We start from the raw sequence: 20,715 nt of genomic DNA, 5'->3' as shown, positions 1-20,715 counted from the left end.
TTTTATAATAATGCAGTTGAAAAAACACATCAGACTTTCAAACAGTGCTATCTTTATATTACTGTAAATACTGCACACAAAATATTGCTTAAAAAGTTGATTTTTTTAAAAAAATATTTACGATTCAGCTTATTTAAGTCTATGCTTTTTTTAAAGTGTGGATTATCAGCAAGAGCAGTAATAGGTGTAATTTGTTCAAGAAATCTAAATTAAGATATTTTATCAGTGTTAGAAATATTATGCTAAATAGGAGATGAAATTGGAGACATCTAGCAGTAGTTCCACAAAAAGACGACCTTTGGGTTTTTTGTCCTTAGGGGTATTACATTTGCATAGTGTTTCATGTGTGCTTTTGTTTTCATTGAAAGGTTATTTATCGTAATTGATCAATTTACATATAACACCTGTTGTGTGAGTTTACCCTTCTCCCCCTTCACAATTTTTTCTCAAAATAAACTTGCTGTGGGTAACATCCACTCACCTGAAGTGTGGGAACAATTGAGCACAGGATATTTGTAAGTGAGCCCTGTCGAGCTTATTTCTGAGCTGTGAGTCAGCTGAATGTCGTAAAATGGGCTTCACTTCCTGAGGTTGACTTGAAGTTGTAGGGGAAATGATTTCTAGGAAGTAAAGCCACCACTTTGCTTTACTGTGGCCCAGAAATGCACTGATGTCTGCACTTCACGTGCTGCTGGGCAGCTTTCTCCCCGGTTGTGGGACCAGCTCGGCATCCGTGGAAATACCTGAAGTCCTGTTACATACATCCTGGTGGGAGGCCTGGGTGATGGAGATGGGTGGAAAAGGTAGATATGGCCGGTGCTGTTCACCTGGGCTGGAGAAGCAAAAATGCAGGACTAGAGAAAGGTCTTAAAGCAGAAGAAAATAAATTCTGTTCACCACCTTAGTGTCTTAACTGAGGAGTACATTTGGAATTGACTCCTGCCTTTCCGGTCCTAAGAAAGCACAAAGGCATATGCTGAATAAACAAAAATACCTGAGAGTTGTCCCAAAACAGATGATTATTCTTGGGAAGGGAAATGGTGTTAACTCTTTATAGTTTGTAAGCTGAGGGGTGTACTCGATGCCTTTCTAGATGAACAGCAACACCTGTCCTTTGTATATTGACAGTAAATCTTTCCAAACTTGAAGCTGATTGATTTCATACAACTTTCTCCACCTAAGATTAAAAGTTGGGATGCTGCAATTACTAATAACCACCATCTGTGTATCTGGGACTTTGCATTAAATAATTGAACAAAATCCTGGTGTGTTTTCTAGCATCTTCTATGCTGCATTTCTGAAAGGCAGGTGGTGTGAGAGGGTACATCCGTGGTGCAATCCTAACGTGAACCTCAGAGGTGAGAGGCAGGCTGGGGTCCCCCTGAAGCCCAGGAGTGAGTTTTGTAGGGGATAGCAAGTAACACGCTGTGGATACGTTGTTCCTCTAGTTTTCCCCAGCCTGCAAGTGTTGCAGTTGTTCTTGCACCCACCTCCTAAATACCCTGGTGTGGAAGCGGTTTCTGCTACAGAAGCTGTAGGGCTGAACAAACCCTTGCATCTGTATCCAGCTCTGGGCTTCTCTAGCACTAAAACATCATTTTTTGGGGGGGAAAAAAAGTTGTGGTGGGTTAGATCTCAGCCTGTTTTCTATTCAGAGAGCTGGAAGTCTGAGGTCTGAAATGGTGGGTTTTTTGCTCAGCGGCCACCTTACAGAGGCAGAGTGCTCTGCAGCGTGTGCTGCAGCCTTTGCAGAGCAGAACACCCTCGTTTTACGTGGCAGCCATTTTATGAAGATGTAGTTACATACGAAAGAGGATTTGGTGGAGGGGGGGGAGGAGGGAAATGAAGACGTTAAACAAAAATTGCCCTCCTTGGCTGCCGATGAGAGCAGAGGGCATCCCTTTCTCATTTCGGTAGAGCTCGGCAAGCCCCCATTCCCGGTGAAAGGAGAGGGGAAGGCTGCACTGCCTGGCATTTTGGTGCGGGTCCAGTTCAGTCACAAAATGGCTGTTCCTTTGTGCCGCATAGCTGACAGACATACTGCATTGCACTGTGTGTACTCTAAAAACAGCAGGAAGTTGCTGGTGGGGAGTTCAAAGGCCATCTTGTGCTCGCTGGGGACGGCGATTGGCTGCGCTCGCTTGGTAACAGGCGGAGGGCGGCGGAGGCAGAGCCGTGCCTGCGCGCGATGGCTGCGCACGCCGCACGGCCTCTCCCACGCCTGCCCCGGCACGCCTGCCCCGGGCTCTGCTGGGCTGCCCCGGGCTCTGCTGGGCTGCCCCGGGCTCTGCTGGGCTGCACTGGGCTCTGCTGGGCTGCACTGGGCTGGACTGGGAGCACGGCCGTGGAGTGCGTGGCTGCCGCTGCCTTCCCTCGCTTCCTCTCATCTGGCGGGCGCGGGCTTTTATTTTTTTTTAATAGTGCAGGCTATTTTGAGAAGCAAGTGACTTGAAAAGGAGCAGGGTTATTTTTGGTGTGGTTTTTTTCTTCTTTTCTTTTTTTTTTTTCTAACTTCAAAAGGAATTGCAGAATATCGTAGTATTCCTGGAACATCTGGCCTTTTTTTTTTTTTTATAGCATTATGGCTTTCAGCATCCTTAAATCACTAAAAGTCACTCTTGCTTTCAACATGCATTTTGCAACTCATTTTCTTTGAGCTGAGTGGAAATGTTAAACACATTTATTAAAATGCCTCTAACTATGGGTTTCAACTTTTCATCCAGGCTGACGGGATGATTTTTTTAGCTGTTGCGGCCATTGTGTTTCTGCCGAGTCTTTCAGTTTCATTTGCACTGCTGGATTCTTTAACAAGGATGGTTTGGGGTTTTTTTTCCTCCTTTACAAGCCTTAACCCTTTATGAAACTGTCCGGAGGCTTTTTTGAAAAGGGAAAATGCTTGATCAGTGCAGGACACAAAAGGAATAATGTGTGAGGAATTCATATGAGTAATGATGTAATCTGTGTGCAGCACAAAGGAGATTGTTCTTGTTTTGCTTTGTTGCTTCTGTTTCACATTAGAAGGAAATGTCTCATCTAATTACAAATGCACAATTCTGAGACTTTCAGCTTCTCTGTTTCCTGTTCTGTGATTGCTGCCAGGAATGGATACAATATATACGGTGCTATAAAAAAGGATCACTAACTGCAAGAAGCTACATTTAGCTGAAAGTTAATCTCTTCTGGATTGTTCTTTTTAAACATCTTAAGCTAATCAATCAAATTTTATGTATTCTCTAAATGCATGACTTTTGCTGAATAAAAATGAAAAAATGGGAGTAAAGAGCTCACCTGGGTAATTCTGTAACGCTGCAAAAACGCTTCTGTGGCACACAGCGTGTGCTGCTGCCGGGGCATTGCTGTAGTTGTGTGCACGTGCACGCACGCATGCTCCCACACCGCTCCTGCCTGAATTTATTAGTGCCTTCAGCCAAGAGAAGTTGATGTGGCTGAGATTGTAGATTAGAGCCAGTTCCGCTTTCTGTTGGGTTGATGTTTCACCTGCTGTACTCTGAGGGCAACAGTTGCCCTTATCTGCACCTTCCCCCATTTCCTATATGAGCTGAAGCTGAATGCTCCCACGGCTCAGGGAGAAATAATGTTGTGTCGCAGTGCCACAGGGTCATACCCCAGCCGCTTGTAGGAGATGGCACTTCTGAGAACACGGGCTCTCACGTGTGTGTCTTGGGAGCATCGTGGCTGTCCGCACTTGGGCTACAACAACCATGCTTGCATTTGGATTAAAACAAACATTTCCACTGTTGACTTTGTGTTAGAGCTTTGAGAGGGCTCAGAGGGAGGGCCAGGAAGGCAGTGATGTTTAATTTTAATCTCTCCCAGCTCAGTATAGGGAGAACCCAGTTCCCATCTTTGTTTATATGTTTCACGCCTCGTCTCAGAAAGCTGTTCATACAGCAGGTTACTGAGTTGCTAAGCCTGTCTCTGAGGAATTTTTGTATTGGCATGTCTCTCTTTGAGGCTTATCACTGCTAGTTTTAAGGAGCAGATGAGGGTACCAGTGGCAGAAGCAGTGAGACTAGCCACATGGTTAAGTACCTGGGACTGTGAGCAGGAGCGTAGGGACTGAACTGAAGTTTCTGATGCGATGGCCTTGCCTCTTTCGAACTTGAGACAGCTAAAGTAAACCTACTTTGGGTGGGTTTGGCAGCTTATGCTGAAATTGCATCTCCTGATACATAACCTGGAGGTGTGTATATCTGCTCTATCTTGTTCGTGTTGCAGACAACAGTTCCAGCAGGAATCGCAATGTTAAATTAGGCTGTTAAGTCCTGAAGGTGGAGAAGCGCTTCTAAATCTCCCATTGCCCCTAGCTGAAATCCAGCTCAGGAAGGTGGTGATAATGGATGGAAGAAGATTCTGTTCTGCATTCTCTCTCCTCTCTCTCCTTCAAGGAAAAGAAATACAAACAGAATGGCACTGGGGGAGGGGATCTCCTGGATTACCATAATTAGATATAAGCTGCCTTCTAGCAAAGGATGTACTGTTCTACTGACATGGTATCTTACATAAATTTTTCTGGTGTGTTTTTATTAAAAGACTTGTGCTGAAACGCTGTTTGAGGATGCTCTTTCAACAGGTGGTGGTGTGCTTGTAAAGTCTGCCTTTACACGCTGTAAAGGGATCCTTGAAATGAAAAGCAAAAAAGAGTAAATGAAAAACTCACATCTAGCGACTTGCAATGAAGCTTTTGTAAGTCTGTCACGCTGTTAATGCCTCCTTTTCTTGGAGCAGGGAGTGGCTTTTGGATATAATAAGCAGCAAAATGTTGATGAGTCTTTCCAAATGTGCAGTAGCTCTTACTATACCACTGCTGCTAAATTATAATTTTCAATATACAGCTTGCTTTATATTTGCCTGTGGGCTGAGATAATCTACACTGTAGTATATGTGTTTTTCTGGCCTTGACTTCTAAGGTTAAAAAAATAAAAAGTTTGAAACGGTGATCTTAGGTTCCCTTTTGGTATTGTGCTGGTAACGCTCGCATGGCGTTTCGTCTTGGCAGGGCTTCTGTGGCATCTGTTTGCCAAGCACCGGGTGCTTTACAGATGGGATGCTGAACACTTCGTTGCTCATGAACCTTTACCCCGGCTGTGAACAAGTGTGTTGCAATGTCAAGAATCCACCGACTCCAGAACACCTGGCTCCTTAGGAAAAAGTTGTGTTGTAACCATTTATGTTTCTTGCAAGTTCTATTGCTAGGTATAGATGACTTAATAGAATTGTTAATATGTTAATTACAGGAGTCATTTCCATCTCTTTCGTGGGGAGGAACCTCTGCTCTTAACTACAGAGTTGTCACCAGTTGAGAGCTTTGAATGCCATGTGCTGTCTGTAAAAGGGAGGCTTAATGATGAGCCTTAAATCTCTTGGTTAAAAACAGCTTTTAACAGTCACTTGGAATAAAACCCTCAGGCCAGGTCAGGCTCCCGTCTTCTGAACTGCAGGTCATCTGGAACCAGAAAGGAATTTGCACACCTTCATGTTCTTGTCAATGATTTTTGGGTCCTAAATTTCCATATTACTGCATTTCTTTTTAATCTATTAGGTCTTAAAGGAAGTTTGCAAGTGTTAAGGAATAAAAACCAGCCGCCCTTTCTGTACTGATTTAAACCCAAATTGTGTGTGCACACTTCAGTCCTCCCCGCCCGGCATCTACATGTCCTTTACAAAAAGTCGGATACCACCTGTATCCGGATCCCCTTTGTGCTGCCATTGAGCTGTGGCCTGGCTGTCCCCCGCCGTGACAAAGCAGAAGCTGTGGCCGGGATGGCAGAGGGGCACAGCAGCTTAACCCCTGCCCGCCGGCTCGGCCTTACAGGAAAGTGTACGCCCCTGGGCTCCTTCCATTGCATGGGCGTGGGGAGGTTCTCGGCCGCGGGTGCTGCCAGGAGCCAGCCTGGGTCCTCCTGCGGATTCTGGATGTGGAGCGCTGAAACGCTCTGCCGCCTTCCCGGGGAGGGAGAGACGGGCCCTTTTCAAAACCCTGAGAAGTGCGATTGTCCCTCCCTTTCTGTGCAGGGAAGGGGAAGGATGCTGCCTTTGGAGATTCTCAATGGTGCTCCTTAACCAAGCAGACAGGTTTTGACTCCTTTTGTCCCTGTCCTGTTTTTTTATTGGGTTTTTCTTTTTCTTTTCCCACTAAACATCCCAGGCATTTTCAGCCTCTGGCTCAAAGATCAGAGAGCGAGAGAGCCAGCTCTTGCAATCATGAATGAACTGCTCGTTTTGCTTGCTTATGCAAGCATAATGTGGTGTCTTTGTAGTGGAGGAAAAAACCCCTCACTTTTGGAAAATACTTGTCATTCAAGATAGCCCAATGTGCTTTACGGGGAGCTGCAGCAGAGCAGCGAGGGATATATTTAGCTCACTGTGTGCTCAGGATTGCTTTGCCTTTGGGAGTCCTGTGCTGGGGCAAGTATCTGCTGGAATGTGCGTGAAGATTTCTCTCTGCCTCCTCCCCTCCCCCTCCTTTGAGCCAGGCTGGAAACCCAGCAAAACCCAATTCAGATGGTTATTTAGATAGGATACCTGCTGAGTGCATAATCCCTCAGTTGTTGCAGTAGCACCATGGCCCTATTGTGCCTAGTGCTGTGTAAATGTAATTAACGCCCATCTTCTGTAAGCAAGGTTTGCAGTCACATGTGGAAAATGTGTATATTCTCCATGGTAACTCTTTTCACTTGCCTATTGAAGAAAAAACAGTTGCTGGTCACAAAATGAGGTTGGGGAAATATTATTCTGGTTTTTGAAGGACGTGTTTGTTATCTGGCAGGGGTAACCTGTAACCTTGGGAGTGTTTGTTGTGCCCCTTGAAAGCCTGCCCAGAGTTGGCCAAATTATATTGTGAGCATTCAAAGTTTGAGACTCGCTTCTAAACAGTATGAAGAGCCTGGCTGTGTTTGGTCTATTCCAGTTTAAGTTCCTGCTTTGAGACAGATCGTTGTTAGGAATACATACTGCACATGGGTACAGATAGTAGAGTAGCAGGAATATTTTTTTTCCCCTCACTCCCCCACTTTGCCTGCAGGAAATAAGTTGGGAAAAGCTCTTGCATTGACTGATCCTTCTCAACTCTTATCACTCAGAAAATCTTTGCCTTGGGAGACAGGCAAGCACCAATCACTCTTTTTAATAGACTTTCAGAATAAAATAAAGGGGACTCAGATAACTTCAGTATCACAATCTGAGTGCCATTCACTCAGCTTTCCTGCAAGCTCTGTGTACGGTCTGTATGGCCTTGGCTATGCTTACTAACTATAGTGTTTGCTCATATTTTTTTCCCAATGCAAGGGATAGATCCCATGAACTTCTCAGTTCCCTGTGGTCCACATATTACCCCCTTTTTATCAAATATTATCCTTTCTTCGTCAGACCATCTATGGCCAGAGTCAGTCTTGTGGTGTTAATCCCTGACTTGCTTACCCTAGAGGTGTAATTTAATGTGGTTTGGTACTTTTGCTACCGTGTGACTTTGGTGCATGCATCAACACGAACTGATGGTGCATGTTTTTAATTGCAATATATGTAGGCATTTCATATATGTTTATAATAACGGAGAACATTACATTTGTAGATCACATATTCAAAGGAAATGTTAAAACAGCAACACAGTATCCAGCTGGGTCAGTGTGTTAGCATCTTCTGTGGTTTGTCACTGTCCCTTTGCATGTACGACAGATTCTGTGTAGGTCACTTTAGGAAGACACATCTGTTTAAATAGTTTTAAACTGGTGGCCTCCACTGGCTTTGCTGGTCTGTGCTGTAGAGTAAATCTACAGTCGGTGCCACCAGTGGACGGGTGAGGCTGGCAGCCCTTGCTGAAGAGCTGCAAGGGCCGAGAAGCCGCTTTTACTGGTAGAGCTGGATCTGACAGATACACCTGGTCTGGAGAAGACATCCTGCTCGCTTCAGAGAGTCGCAGCTTGGCTGCCCGCTGCCGTACTGTGGGTCGGTAGCGCCATGTGGCAGCAGGTCCGGTGGGCTGACCGGTGGTTCCGGCACATGACCCCGCTCGTGTATGGTTGAAGGTTGCCACGGAGTTGGAATGTTTGAGCTGTTCTCAGACAGTTTGTTTGGCCCTGCCAGAGAGGGACGTTGAGGACCCAGGGGTGGCCAAACTGAGTGGCTGGCTGCAGCTGGCTTGCTGCTGCCCCAAAATTGGGGTTTTGCTTGCCCCTTTTGTCCTCTGCAACTCGTCTGTGCTACCAAATGTAGTATACTTCCACCGTTCCTGGTTCCTGTGAAGGTTTGGTCCTGATTTTACTCGCTAAGCCAGGAGAGACCTATTTTGCTGTTTCTCTGAGCTAGTCTTCTGATGTGTTACCAAGTTCAAGTGGCTCATGGAGGAGTCCAGCATCCCAGTCAGTGCTGGCGTAAGCACATGGTGAGTACTGGGAACGTGGCCTTTAGAGTGAGGATGGGTGGGAGAGGGGAGGGGGGGGGTGTCACCCAGCTACCTGCCTTTGGCCTTTCGGTAGCAGCGAGCCGAGACGTGGGTGGACACCTGGGTGTCACTTACGCACAGCACACGTGCAACTGTGTCCGACAACACATAAGGGTTAAGCGTGTGTTTGCCGGAGGGGAACAATAAACTTGATTTCTGATATTATCCAGCCCTTGAGATGATCCAGCCTTGGGAGTTTGTGCCAAGGGCCTTCTTGAGCCTGCATGGGGTGGTTTTGCTGGTGCTGAGTCCCTGCTGAGCTTGCGAAGCCCAGCGGAACATTGCTGTTTGGATTCAAGCTTGTTTAGATTCAAAATGTTCACAACAATTCTTAAAGCTAGGAGGAGCTTGGCTTGTGGGAGGGTCTTGGGTCGTTAATCCTCCTTTCTCCCCCTGGCTGAATTCAAGTCCTCTCCATCAAAAGCCAAATTTTAAAGCCTGGGGCAGAATGGTCCCAGTTAGAGCCATTCCCTTGTCAGCTCTTGGTTCCAGAAATGTGTATTGGGTCATTTTTTTCAGCTTGTCTTGCACCTTCTGGAAACATGTCTACTGTCTGTGCTTGTTGAGAGCTTATAAAATGTTTTGTTGCTGTTAGCAAAGATGATCGCCTATAAAATGAAGTCATATGTGAAATATTAAACGCTAAGGCTGGAGGCTTTCAGGCACGCTGTAATTGCCTTGTAAACTTAGATGACTGATTGTAAAGGGTCTTATCACTGCCGTTCAGCTACTTATTTCTTGGAAGGAACGTGTCCTTCTTGGTAAGGGATGATTTGGTTTTCTTCCCTGTCAAGTCAGGAGCCAGGCTCTTAATTAAAACAGAATTATAGCCTGAAGTATTTCTTAGAAACCAGGGGAACATATTTGGCTGAGTGTTAGCAGATCTCAATTTTTATAGGAGTTTCTCACTTCGAGGGAGTTGCTAACAGTCCAACTGTAGCTTTCTTGATGTTCACGGATATTTGCTGAATTTGGAGGGGGGTGGACTGGTTGAATCATGCTTATCCCCCACTTACAGTTTAATTGAAAGTAGGTCTTGATGGGATGTTAACTTAGGGGCATTAAAGCAGGGCATAGTCCAAAAATAGCTTCTGAAAAGAGGCCTTACACCGTACATAACTGGAGATTTAAGGCCTGACTTGACATATAATGTTGCTAATCCTTTGTACTCTGTCAACAGGTAGAAATGCTTTCTAATTGTCTCAGTGATAGTTAGAAAGGATTATTTTATGGAATTAGCCTTTTCAATTACCTTTTTTTATTCTATCAATGTAGAAATAAAGATAAGCGCGTATCCTTTTGCCTTGATAACAGGTTGTTTATTAAAAAAGAATTATTTGCAACAGCCTTCGAAAGGACATACCAGTTCGCATCTACATTTCTTTCCTTAGTAGGGCAAGCGCGTGCATACCTGTACATGCAGATGTGTATGTCACTATCTCTGTCACTAGAGAAGTTGCCCACTGGAGAAGATGGCACAGTTCACATCTTGGAAAAAAAGAATTATAGTGTCCAGATAATGTTGTGGATAAAGCACAGGAATTATGGCTATTGATGTGCAGAAAGGCTGTGTCCCTGTGTCCTTGCAATAAAGCTTAGGGCCTTGAGAAACAAAGAGCTCCAGAGTAGGAGGAGGCCAGTAATTACTGTGCTGCCTTTAAACAAATAGTGCCAAAGCTGTCTGGCCTCAGTCTAGCCTGGGTTGTTATAATTTCTTCCAGCTATTGCTAATAACTCTGATTGAAGAAAAGTGTCTTCCCCTTCCGTGCGTGTCTGTGGAATGTGGGATGCCAACATGACTCAACCTCAGCCTGACATTGCCACTTTGCGTCGTGATAGTAGAGGTTTGGATGCCTCCAGATCTCAGTCTTTCGTGGAGGTCGAGTTCCCGTCCCCGCAGGAGGCTCTGTGGGACGATGTCCTGCCAAGCCCTGCCCGTGGAAACCGGCTGTCCCCAGAGCTGTTGGAGCATCGTTTCCTTGAGTGGTGTGGCAATGCTTCCTAATAACATTCCCTTGATTTTCTTGAAAAAACCCTGGAACTCTGAAAATTCTCCAATGGTGAAGTTGAATCACTTGCTCCAAGCAGACTGTGTTGCAAAGCAAGGTGGTTGAGCGGGACGTTGGGAGCAGATGTCAGCAGGTCTGTGGACGGACACTGGGAGCAGATGTCAGCAGGTCTGTGGATGGACACTGGGAGCAGATGTCAGCAGGTCTGTGGACGGACACTGGGAGCAGATGTCAGCAGATCCGCGGACGTGCTCGACAAGAAATGTGCGGAGAGCTGCGGGAGGGCAGGCGAGCAGGGAGAGATGTGGTGGATGGTGCTGGCAGCGGGGTGTAGCGGGAGAGCACAGCAATAGAGGGGACTGGAAGTTGCAGAAAACAGGAAGGGACAGGCAGCGGCAGGGTGTAGCGAGACGGCTGTGCGTGGGGCTGTGCCTTTAGTTGTCACGGACAGGAGTGGGACAGGCAGGAGCAACCAGGAGGCCTGGAAGGGTGGTAGTTCAACTCGACTTTCCAGCCCTGCTAGGAGGAGGTGATGCGATACCCCCGTCTCCTTCGAAACCAAGCTGGGACGATGAAACCAGCAACCATTGGTGACGGCTCACCCTCCGCTCCTTCCTGAAAAGGCTCCATTCTGTTACTGGAACCTTACAAATTCTCGCTCACCGCTGTGTCTTTTTTCCCAGTGTATGCTGCACCCTTCCATTTCAGGACTTGTGACAGACCCAGAGCAGCAGCTGCCACCGCAACGAAATCGCAAGATGGTGGAAGAGGGATGGCTGTAAAATGGCGGCTGGGAGCCTGGCTGCGCGCCCTGCGCCGGAGGGATTTCTGGAGCAGGTTCCCGCGGCGCTCGGCTGCTGCCCTCTGCCCGCTCCCTGGGAGACGGCAGCCGGGAGCCGAGCCGCTGCGCGGGGAGGCAGGAGCAGCTCTGCTGCTGGGGCCAGCCCCGTTACATTTCACAGACATCTTCAGAATTTCTGTCTGAGAGTGGAATGCTTATCTCCATGGTGTAAATTAGCTCTGTATGCGGATACACCTGTGAATAGTAGCTGGCTCTAGCGATCCTGTTCTATGGCGTGCATGATTTCTGTGGAATTGTATGTAACTGTACACGCGCTTTTGCTTTTTTGTCTTTGTATTATTTCTTTCTTGAATTGTGAAATCTGAGCAGAGCCTTTGATGTATCTTGCTACTTTTGTAGTTTTGTACCGAAGGAGAAAAATTAAAAATCTGGTTTCCCTCTGCGAACTTTTTCCTGACTCTTTTTTTTCATGATGTTAATCTGCAGCATGCCCTTAAATATTTTGAAAGCATCTATCTGCAAGATCAAGAGCTGACTTTGAAAGAGATGCTCCTTGTTCAAAACGTTTGTAGTATCGTTACTGCCGCACTGCATTTTGGTTTGTGACAGAGCAGGATTTGTAATGCTCCCTTACTAGCGTGTATGTTACATGTTGTAATGAATTTTCTGTTTTCTTTAACTGGATTTTAAATGAAAAACAGATGTTGGAGTGATTGGGCAAAGGTATTTGAGTATTTTGGCCACCTAAAATAGTTTGACCTCTCTTTGTTTTGTTGAGGAGCCTGCGTTTAAGTGACTATTCTGTATATTAACCCATTTTAATGTAAAGGAAAAAAAGAGAAGTATACCTATTTGGTGTTCTGCTCTCCCATTATTGGCTCCTTGAGAGATGCAGCCTTCACAGCATTGGTGTAATCCTTTAAACAGGAATTGCCCCAGCCACATGCCTGTATAAGCTCCTTTCTTCTGCTCTGTTGCTGAATTTATTCTTTTTGCAAAACACATGATACTTACTATAATATACAGTATTATGCATATGGTATTTGGTGCTGACCTCTTTCAGAAATTAGATGTTGGATTTTTGAACCACTGGCCGTACTAAGGGAGCCATGCCGGAGCAACTGCTTATCTTTAATATAGCAGGATGGTCTCTGGACATTCCAGCTCCCAGTATATTTTATTCTTGCTCGCTCTGAGCAAGCCAGATCCTCCCTGGAGGACCTGTGCTGCTGATATTGCTAATGCTTCGCTTCATGGTACCACCACTCTTTTTGTTTTGGCCGATGAGCAGGAGATACTGTACAGTGATTTGGAGTCTGCACTCCTGCCCATGTGTTCAGTGCCTGTCCTGGGAAGGAATTGTTTCTGCTTCAGCATGCCAGCGCAGGGTGTCCGTCTGGGACAATGTTCACACTTGCATTTAGGCTATTCCAAGCCTATCATTGTAGCTTGGACATGGCTCAGGTTTGCTTGCTGCGTATTTGAAAGCTGTGACAGTACAGTTAAAATGTAATCTCTTCTTTCTCTACCGTCAGTCACTCAGCATCCGAAGAAGCCTCTGGCTCTGACTCTGCAAGCCAGTCTGAAAGTGAGCAGGGCAGCGAGTCAAACAGCAGCTCGGAGTCCTCTGAAAGTCAGTCTGAATCCGAAAGTGAATCAACGGGTTCAAAATCCCAGCAGACCCCTCCTGAAACCAAAGAAAAACCGGCCTCTAAGAAGGAAAGGATAGCAGATGTTAAAAAGGTATTGCCCCCACTGCTCTGCATAGCCACGTTACCCCTGTACCCATCATGAAAGGGCAGAAGGCAGGACCTTAACGAAGCTGTCTTCGACTTCCCTGCCACTTTGCACATTGACCAAACAGCCTCCGACCTCTGGTGTCCCCAAGTCACTCGCTGGCTGTTTGGTCTGCGTGCTTGTGCCCTGATGGTGTCATCCTTGTGAGCAGGGGCTTGTGTGTTTGATGGGACAACCCTTTGGGCATCACGTAGGTAGCGATGGGGCTGACTGGTGCGAATGAGGGGCAGGCGCCTGTCATCAATACGTGACCCTGTCATTTCATCCTATCCCTCTGTCTTTCCACTCCTCTCTCCTGTCTCTCCTCTCCCTCACAAGTCGTAAAGCTTCCCAATATGATATATAATCAGGAGACTGCTTGTCTAGGATTTGGGCCACTTTGGTTTTTTTCCACCGCTGTCTTCCTCTTTGAAAAAAGTAAAGGAAGAAAAAACAATGAGGAGGAAAAAAGCTATTTAACTTTTATTATTTATTATGTTCAGAACAGTGGTTCTTTGTTGTGGTTTTTTTTTCTGCAGCTTCCCAGCTACCTAGCAATAGCCCCCTCAAAATAGCCAGGTTTGCCCTCCAGCTATTGCTGCACAGGAGGAAAAAGGGTTGCAGGTGTTGAATGCATGTGGGGTCCCTCTGGTTGGCGAGCACCTGCCCAGTGCAGAAGCTGTGCCTTGGGTACCTGCTTTACCCGAGGGATGGAGGCACCTGAGTAACACAGGGTGGTGTGAGGTGAGAGAGAGGAGCCCAAATACCCATTTGGAGACGGGAACTCAGTGAACTGAGTTTACTTGGAGGGAGGAAAATCAGGTTAGGTCAGGGGCTTGTTTTTGTTTGTTTGTTTGTGGTGTGTAACTATCCTGTTCTTAGTTGTGGTTTGCACTTTGCACAGCTTGCTCATGAGAGTGAGTTTTATGGAGAAAGTTGCTATGCATGTAAAGACTGAGAAGGACAGTGCTTCCAGCCTGCACTCCCCATGTACCAGGGAGAAGTGAAGGATTTTGTTACCACAGATCTCCCTCACAAATCTCTAGGCTGTTGGCTCAGGTCATGGCTAAATCTCCCGTGTTCAGACTGGCAAGAAAGGATGCGTTTATAAGGCAGCTGTGGTAACACAATATTCAAATTTCTGTTTTATTGTTGATAAGTGGGGACTGAAGGAGGTTTTCTCTTCCTCTGTGGGCTTCTAAGAGCATGTCCCTAACAATAAACATTAAAATTATCCTATGAGGGAGCACAGCCATACACATGGTGATAATTAGCATGGATGAAACATGAAAAGGTCAGGGCACCCTCTAATAAGAAAGCCTCTCCCTTCCTTAATTTCTCTGTTAATGGGTGTTTTCCTTAGCTAGGTCTAGCCTAGGCATGTCAATACCTGTTCTGCTTGAATAACCAATGCAATTAATTACTACATTATTGTTTATTTTGTATTTCTGTCTAGATACACCCATGAAGGTGAGGTTAACTTGCGTTAGGTGCTATTCAGATTTGTCATGGGAGTCGATCCCTCATCCAAAAACTGTGCCATTTAAAAGATGAAAAGACAAGTTCTTCAAACGGTTCGGGGAGTATTTTGAGCTTTTCTTTCATGTGAATTTATCTCTGTACTCGTATGCCCCACAGATACACACCTTCACAATCTGTCCGTTGCAGTGTTATCCCATTACTCCTTTAACAGTAGCAGAAAAATTGCTGCGCTGCAGCCTTGTATTCATCACGCTCTCAATCCCAAGTCGCTGCTGCATCTGGCAGTGTATTTTGATTTCCTTTTCCTGCCAGTGGCTTGCAGAGAGATTTGAGGACTGGAGGGAGAGAGAAGCAGGAGAATGAATAGTATTAGAAAACTGTAAGAGGATAAGCTCTGCTGAGGGAGAGAGGGATTCTTGGTGTAGGTGTTTGAAAGGCGTGTTGGTGGTTTGTATCTGCCCTGTAAATCCTCTGGTGTCCTGTGTCACCAACACAGCTCTGTGTTCACATCCCTCAGGGCATCAGTTCGTGTCTCCCCCTTCTCCTCCTCTCCATCCAGCAAGAACAAATGCATGCTGTTACACACAGTGTATTAAACTATTTAGGACCTGGTTAGAGCAAATAGAGCACAACCATTCCCCGTAGTCAGCTCTGCACATCCACATGTCCTGCGTTGCCAAACCACACTCGCATCAGTGCATTCAGGAGGAGAACCAGCAGTCCTGCCACCTTGCCTCACCAAAGGACAGGGTGCCCCAGCCCATTTGCCATCTAGGCTGGGCCACAGAATTCACTTCTGAAGTTGCTGCTGGCGATGTCTGGTCACCGGCCTTGTCAGGCAGCTGGTGGGGTTTTCCCTATGGAAAGGAATTATGGTGGAAGCTGTTCGCGACAGTGAATTGTCCCTTTGTGTTGGTACGTCCATTCATTCCACGTGCAAGGTGTTGCCTCCTTACCTTCAGCACCATTGCTTGCAGAGGCTGGCTATTTCAAATGCTCTGTCCTTCAGCCCAAATGAGCTGGAGAGTAATTTGTACCCTGGTGGAAAAATGGACCACTGTAAAGATAATGCTGAGATAAAACGTGCTGCTTTAGGGTGTTACCAAATACCCCAAAATAATCATAATCCTTTTCAGCCAGTTTTTTAAAGTGTCCGTCTACTGGTTGCTAATTCCCTAATGGTTTTATGTTGATTTTTTTTCCTAAAAAACATTCACCATCAAACTTCTCTAAAATGTCAGAAACAATTGGGGTGAAGGAGGCCTTCTGATGGTCTGTTTATTTTGCAGATGTGGGAAGAATATCCTGATGTTTATGGGGTTAGGAGGTCAAACCGAAGCAGACAAGAACCGTCGCGATTTAATATAAAAGATGAGGTAAGGGACAAAGAAAAAGGATGAGGGATTACTGAACATATAAAACCAACCAAACCCAAAGAGCAAAGGCAGGTCTCATCTGCATTGCCTTGTAGACAGACACTGAGTCTTAGCTTGGCGCGCGGATGTTGGAGCTCACAGTTAAGGTCCCAGTCCTGCAGTTGGATCCGCTTGGCCTGAGACCTCTGGAGTCAGCGGGACACTGCGTGGGCTGAGATCTGCATGCACTGATCTGATTGCTGGAATGGGGCGTAATGCAAGTCATGCTCTGCTATAGAAACATCCTGGAGAGAATGAGACTGTGTAAAAAAAAAAAACAAAAACAAAACAAAACACAACACAAATCCAACCAGGAATAAAGGATACTTCCCAGAAGCACCTCACAACAACAAAACAGTCATTGTTGCCCATCCCGGAATGGATCACGCTGATAAATGCATTTGTGTGTATTCAGCTTTATGAACCATCACTTTTCTTTGGTTGAATATTGGGGAGTCTTTTATGCTTCAGTTGGAGGTGACAGCAGTCAGAGTCTGGCATACAAACCTTCTAATTGTTCTTTTTTCAGAACATTGGTTTTTTTCTGACAATGTACGAATTAGCTGGCACCTTCATTTGCATCTAGCAGGCTTTCTGCATAGAGCTTTTCATCTGCAGGTCTTCAGGAAGGTTGAGTAGCTATAGCAGAGGGGAAAGAAAAACAGAGAGGGGCTTAGACCAAAAGTAAAGCTTGGGACTTAGAGCTAGGTACAAAAATATGCAGTTGGGAATCTGAAGATAAGTAGCCAGATTTTCAGCAGAGCAGAGCCCAGTGGTGCTCTCTGATGCTCAGGCTATTTGTGCTTAGCTGCCAAAATGCGTGTTTGGACGCTCGAGGGGTCCAAGCCGTGCGGCAAACACAGGTCTCTGGCTCCTTGCTCTGGTGTGTTATCGTGGAGCCTTGCAACAACCCCAGTGCCACCACCTGCCCCCCCCAGACTCCTGTGCTGGACGTCCCACGTAGCAGCAGGTTAGGAAGGGGCTTGGGGCACGTCATTGACTTAGCTTTTGTTTTCCTTTTCAAGTTCGGCAAAGCCCAAGCTCGCTGGCCGCCTCTCTGTGCGATGCCCCGGCATGCACTGTGCTGGCGATGTCACACCCACCACAGACCTCCGCTGCAGACCCGAGTGCCCTGTTAGGGGCTCAGGTAAGTCCCGTCTTTTTTTGTTTTACAATATTACGTGGTTTTGCAAATGTTGTTTTCTTTTTCAATATCTTTATTTCCTACTACTTAAGGTACGATAAAGTTTAAAAAAAAAAAAAAATCCGAGATGTAAAACTTTGCTATACCACAAAATATTGTAAAAAACAAAAAAAAAAAGTCCTCCAAATGACCCCGCTGCCACCTTCGTGAAATGGAAAGCCAAAATTAACTAAATTGGACCACCCCTTTCCCCCCACTCTTTCCCCAAAGCAGCACTGACTGGTCCCAATAGGGCAACTCCCATCTGCAGCAGAGTCTGATGGAGGGTGTGACGTGTCAGGAGCACAGTGCTGGGGCCTCGCAAAGAGCAGGAGGAAATGGAAAGTCTTGCTTTTGGAAGACCTAAACGCCAAGAGAGAGGAAATAGCATAGCTCGAGCCTGCATGGTGCTGAGCGCTCCTTGCTGCTGCTGGAGCTGCCAGAAACCCAAGGCGCTTGACACCTCTTAAGATTGCTTTTTACCTTTACAGGGTTAATCCTGTCGCCAGTGACCTGCTCTTGTCGCTTGCTGCTTGGGACTTCCAGCACAGTGTCTAGGAGCTTTTAATTGCCTTCTTTCCTAACACTTCTCTGCAGTATTAGCAAACGGCATCGCCCAGGCAGCGTGGCAGGCTCAGAGTGCAGAACAAGAACCAGCCATCACACCTGCCCGTGTGCGGCCCCATGACTCACCCTGGTCAGGGGAGATCGCGCGTAGGTGGAGGTGGTTCAGTTTTTGGGGCACCATTCAAGCTCTAGTCTGTCCTCTTGAGACCAGCAGTTTGGGCAGGGTTATTTCTGTGTTGGAAATGACTGCCTTCTGGGAAGTGCCCGGAGGCCACCGGGCACGGCGCGTAGGTCTCTGAGCTGCAGTCAGAGAGGGTGATAACTTTCAATCGATACTGAGGCGTGGGCTGAAAGATCAGGAAGCGAAAGTGCCGTTTTGCATAGGGGTACAGAGCTGCTCAGAGGACTAGAGCTGTCTCCAGGAATAAGAGCATGTGTAAGTTTTTTAGTAAAAACAGTACTTGCCCATGCGTTTTCTTTGCAGTTAATAAATCAGCTTCAGGTTTCAGACAGGGGAAGTGAGACATGAAGAGCCAGGTGCCTTTCAGAGTATTCTGGGGCAGTCGAGAAATAAATGTGCCCAAACCAGACGCGATCTTTCTGCTATAAAAAGGATGGTTTGAGATTGGAATTAGTAATAAATGGCACGGTGCATCTTTCCTGTGAGAGAGAGGCCGCAAGTCATGCGCCAGAGATGTTCCCAAAATACAGTTGGTTTTATTATTGAAAAAAAGAGTCTGCTCATTTGCATTTTGATTAATGCTTTGCCTCAAGTCTTTGCTGAAAGTTCGAACGCTACCAGTATCACTGGGGGAGAGAAATTCAGCAGGCATAAGAAAACTAACCTGGTGAGCTGAGATGCTCCAGCTTTTCTGGAGCGCTAGAGCTTGGCTTCTGTTAAGCCTGAAATGAGCAAATCCTCACTATGACTTTAGTCTGAAATATTTTTTGCCTCTGTTTAAGCAAGTCTTAATCTCTCTAAGTAGGCAACATGAGCTCAAGAGGCTCACCCGGACTGTGCCAATGGCCTTGAGTCTCTGTTTCTCCTGCCCTGGGCTAGCGGTGAGGACACTCGTGGACAATCTGTAGGACCAGGACTTTAAAGCTGCTGCTGCGTTGCCCTGCTTGGTGCTACGTACGCAGCAGCATTACATTTTGTACAGCACTGCTCCATGGCAAAATACAGCAGAATTAATCTAGTAAAAGTGTGTGCATTTTTAAGTACTGGGAGAGAGAAAGAATAAATTAGATGGGAGGAGTCAGCGAGGCATGGAGAGGGAAGGCTGATCCCTTCAGCTGGAGGTGGGGAAAGCAAATTGTAAGAGGCCAGTTCCTAGTCCAGTTGGAAGCAGTGGTGCAGGAATAAGGTGGGCATGTTTATAGTGTTTGGTAGGGGAAGGGGGAACTAGGGAAGGCAAGTCATCTTTCCCCTTGGCCGCAGCAGCAGCAGCAGCAGCCCGGAGGGGCAGCCTGAGCCCCGCAGAGTTTTACCAGCGCTGATACGCAGGCTCTGAGAGCAAGGAGTGTGCTGCCGGCATCTCTTGCCGGGCTCACAAAAACCCTGGTGGGGACTGGAGATAGATTTTGTCAGCTTAGCTTGTGTCATTCAGGGAGGTGACGTTATTAAAAGTGAAGTTGCACGCGATTTCCCAACCGGTCTGCTTCCTGATGACGGTGGGCGGCAGACTGGCGTGCAGACGGGACCTCAGGTGCATGCTCGGGACCTGGCATGCTCCCAGCTGTCTGGTTATCATCTGCGCTTCCTTAACGGAGGAATTTACCATCAGCCAGAGCCTGTGGGTTGATGATAACGGGGTGTTACAAGCACAAGCTCTGTTTGTACTGCAGAGTCCAGGGCAGAGGTGCAAATCTCACCCTCGGGCTGATTTGAGCAAGTCAGTGTAGAGTTTTGCAGCTGGGTCCTGAAATGTGGATTTAAGTGGAATTAAGATGTTGCTAAAACATGTTTATGCTTTTTTTAAAGAAATTATTATTATTTATGTATAAAATGGTAGAAAGCAGCTCTCACCCCGGGGCTGGAGCCTGGCACCCCAGGGTCAGGATGCCACGAGGAGTTGGTGAGGAGGAGGCATGGGTCCGCGGTAGGCGAGGGAGCAGGGAGGAGAGGCTGAGTCACGGTGGCTGCGCGCGGGGCTGCAGGCACGGCGCTTCCCGGCACTCGGGCAGGGAGGATGTGGGAGCACAAGGCAGGCAGATGACTCAAGCTGGGGACTGGCTGTGTCAGAGGAGATAGAGCTGGGCTTGACACACATCCAAAAAAGACAATGATGTCTTTGAAAAACGTAACTGAAGGCGGCTGAACTGCAGTCACAAGTTAAATTTTTGAAGGCAGAAAGAGGTGAGGAAAAGACAAGTAATTAAGAGATGAGCGTCAGCTTTGTAGAGACGACAGAGCAGGGGGAGAGTAGAGGCATTAGGAAAATAGACACTAGAAACTTGGAAAAGGGATTTTAGCAAAGAAGTGGAGTTAGTTTAAAAGAGCTGAAGGTTGTATTTGGTTTTCTCCAAATCTGATCTTTTCTGACGCAGAGCAGAAGAAGAATTCACCTCTCTTTACTTGTGGTTTGCCAACAGACAGCAAAAAGTAAATGTGCATTGAGGGACAGCTCTCAAAAAACATGCCAAAATTGGAATGGCAAAGCAGCACGCTTCAGAAAGCGGATAAGAGATTAAAAGAGAAAAAGGAAATTGAGGACTCTTAAACTTTGCTGTGTTGAAACTGAACTCTGGAATGCTTCGCTTACATTGCAAGGGTAGGTAGGGCTCTCCGTGGTGTTCACCAGTCACTTGCTTCCTGGATGCTTGGTCTATGAGACAGGGATTTCATGCAGGGCCATGAAGCAGGTGGATGAACACGTGTTCATAGTAAGATAAGGTGCAAAAGGTGTTATTGTGTCATGTGTAAATCTGACACCAAACCACAGTGAAATTCAGCAAAGCTCTTGGTCTAACATGGCATCCAGTATTTCAGTATATTTTGATGGAAACACTGACACAAG

The 20,715-nt window shown here is 46.5% G+C and overlaps 1 protein-coding gene and 1 long non-coding RNA gene across 5 annotated transcripts in view; one reads left to right on the top strand and one right to left on the bottom strand.

The window, feature by feature from the left end:
• Positions 1 to 20,715, top strand: part of CHD2 (chromodomain helicase DNA binding protein 2) — a 58,641-nt gene that overhangs the window by 2,467 nt on the left and 35,459 nt on the right. For all 4 annotated transcript variants that reach the window (XM_075714726.1, XM_075714728.1, XM_075714725.1 and 1 more), the window contains exons 3-4: positions 12,808 to 13,015; positions 15,820 to 15,906. In XM_075714726.1, the coding sequence (XP_075570841.1) occupies positions 12,808 to 13,015; positions 15,820 to 15,906 (295 nt within the window). The remainder of the gene's footprint in view (positions 1 to 12,807; positions 13,016 to 15,819; positions 15,907 to 20,715) is intronic.
• Positions 15,455 to 16,579, bottom strand: LOC142594020 (uncharacterized). Its single transcript, XR_012831222.1, has 3 exons — positions 16,453 to 16,579; positions 15,957 to 16,190; positions 15,455 to 15,568 (listed from the first exon to the last, which is right to left on the bottom strand). It is a non-coding gene; the product is annotated as an uncharacterized LOC142594020 (long non-coding RNA).

This window comes from Pelecanus crispus, chromosome 7 (genome assembly GCF_030463565.1).
Source record: "Pelecanus crispus isolate bPelCri1 chromosome 7, bPelCri1.pri, whole genome shotgun sequence".
Taxonomy (NCBI): Eukaryota; Metazoa; Chordata; class Aves; order Pelecaniformes; family Pelecanidae; genus Pelecanus; species Pelecanus crispus.
The sequence above is the reverse complement of the archived record's forward strand: the minus strand, read 5'-3'. Positions and strand labels throughout refer to the sequence as shown.